This window comes from Mycetomoellerius zeteki, unplaced genomic scaffold, assembly GCF_001594055.1.
Source record: "Mycetomoellerius zeteki isolate Tzet28-1 unplaced genomic scaffold, Tzet1.0 scaffold182, whole genome shotgun sequence".
Lineage (NCBI taxonomy): Eukaryota > Metazoa > Arthropoda > Insecta > Hymenoptera > Formicidae > Mycetomoellerius > Mycetomoellerius zeteki.
In genome coordinates, this window is record NW_017256778.1 from 2,024,637 (window position 1) to 2,027,245 (window position 2,609).

The window sequence follows — 2,609 nt, forward strand, 5'->3', positions numbered from 1 at the left end:
CTAAACAGTATAACTTTTTATTATTCAAACTCAAGTAGTAGCAGTTTTAATTCCTTTTCAAAAATATTCTTATTGAAGGTCCTCTTATTTCAATCCAAGTAATGGCAGTTTTAATTCTCTGTCAAAAATTATTACTCCTCGAAAAAAAAACTAATGTACGAAATTAAAAATTAAAAACTAAATGATATATTCTTAACTAACCAAGTTAAATTCTATCAAATTAAAAAGTAAAACACAAGTGGTACTATCTTTGTTATTTACTTAACTCTAATTACGTATCATTTGTATAAAAGATTTGATATCAACACAACTGGCGCCACAAGTTAAATCCCATACCAACCATACCAAATAAAGAATATAATCCACAAGTGATACACTATCTTTAACTTTTGTACAATGAAACCTAAGTATACATCTTTGTATTTTTATTGAAGGATCTTCCAATTCCGATCCAAATATACGGATTAAGCATAAAATATCTAATTAGCTATCTTGTTTTTCCTTTCTTTCCATTGCTTGTAATTTAAGAACAAACAGAAATAATATTCTTCTTCTTCAAATCCCCTGTATGGTTCTCCTATTCGTGGGTCACAGATTACATGACATCATTTTGACATTCAAGATATTATTTTGACGTCACAATGATGATAAATAACGTCAGCTTTGCAGGGTAATCTCTATTTCTTATAACAATTTCCTCTGCAATGAAATTAATAATTCAATGAGATCAATAATAGAAAAGTAAGCAGAATGTCATGCAATTTTGGATTTTTTTTCTTTCAGACCACGTGCCTAACAGAACTGCCAGACGTGGCGCCTTGCAACGGCACCGTGCGACTACCGCCACCGTGCGAGGACTCGCCTAGCAGCGGCAGCAGCAAGGATCGCAGAGACGAGAGTCCTCGCAGGAGGTGTCGGCTGTTGGCGCCTGTCCTGCTCCTAGTGGTCGTCCTGCTCCTCGGAGGCCTCTGTCTGCCGTTTCTACTACAATCCGCGCCTGCCACGCACCAGCAGAGGCTGGACGTGATCAGGAGGATTCTCACTGAAGTGCCTCTGATCGACGGGTGAGCGTTTTTATTACCGAAATGATGGTAAAACATATCATTGACCAAAATAAAAAAATATATACAATATTTTCAATATGTAAAGACATTTAAAATAATACAAATTGAATTGTCCATTATGTGGTCTTGTGTTTTCGGAGTATATGATCTCACTAATATAATAGCAAGTAATTATTACAACCTATCATATATTACATTACATAATCATATGAATATAATCCCCAGATATTCGAAACCAAATAAATCCCTTTCAATTCTATCTTGCTTATTAATCTCAAGTAACATTGTAATATGCAGACCATTATGTATTTCGAACATATTATTGAAGTATATAATTCCATAATTGTGATATTTAAATAGAAAACATATCTCATCACTACAAAAGTTATTGCTCATTGTTATAATAACAAAAAAAATTTAATTTAAAAATCAAAATCGGGAGCAAATACAGAAGATGTTAAAAATAGAAATAAGTATCTTAATATTATTACTAAGATGCATAAAGGCAAAACAAATTTCGCTGTCAACGATTTAACTACAATCTTCATCAGGCACAAATATTAAAGAAAAAATTACTACAAATTTTCAAGCTGATTTTCAAGCTGAAACATTAATTGTTCATTCTACAATGGACATTCCGAGGGAATGGAGATTCCGATTATCTATTTCACAATTTCACAAGTCAGATAGATAAAATAAAATATTATACAATTATAATTCTTATTAGATGGATAAGAATAAATCAATTAAGAGAAATAATCCTATTTTTTATTTCAAAGCAGATCTTAATGCTTAAATATTTCAGAATGAATTTACATATCCGATTCTGTAAAACTACGTACCGAAATCTTTTACAGTTTTAAAACGCAATCATATAAACAGAACTAGAGTAGGTATTTAATTGTATCACATATTAAATTGACAAGCAATTTAATAATTTTTGATGCTTGTAAGTATCTTAGAAAAATATTAATAATTTTATGCTATTATAAGCATTTTAAAAAAACTGAAAATAATTTATTGCAAAAAATATTACCTCAGCCAGAATTCAAACCCAGATCTCCCGTATTCCATGCAGGCGTCTTCCTAATTCGACCGAGGCGTCGGCAATATTTATCACAATAGAATATTATAATTTGCAGAGGAGATGATATCTATAATATTTTATTATAAAATTTTAGGTATAAAAGAGAGAGAAAGAGAATAAAATAATTTCACATTGTTGTGTACTCGAGCATTATAAGAATTGTAAAATTTTAGATTATTATATAAATGTGCATATATGATATACAGACAGCATACCATAAATTTTTAAGTACCATAAATCGTTGTATATCGCAACACTAGAAAAAGAGTTTACATTAATTAAAATTCTGATTGAAAATGGACAAATCAAAATTTTCTAGTTAAATCTATTATAAATCTAGTTGAGATAATCAGAATTCTACCCCCATTAACCTGGACCCCCCACCATCGAAAATCAAATTCGCGATAGGTCAAAAATTTAGTGCTCTTTTGTTGCTAATTAGTTGCTCTAGAGCGAAT

The 2,609-nt window shown here is 30.7% G+C and overlaps 1 protein-coding gene across 1 annotated transcript in view; it reads left to right on the forward strand.

Moving 5' to 3' along the window:
• The window catches only part of LOC108721705 (uncharacterized), a 63,492-nt gene that overhangs the window by 57,680 nt on the left and 3,203 nt on the right, over positions 1-2,609 (forward strand). Inside the window, exon 3 of the mRNA XM_018446381.1 lies at positions 784-1,064. Within this exon, the coding sequence (XP_018301883.1) occupies positions 784-1,064 (281 nt within the window). The remainder of the gene's footprint in view (positions 1-783; positions 1,065-2,609) is intronic.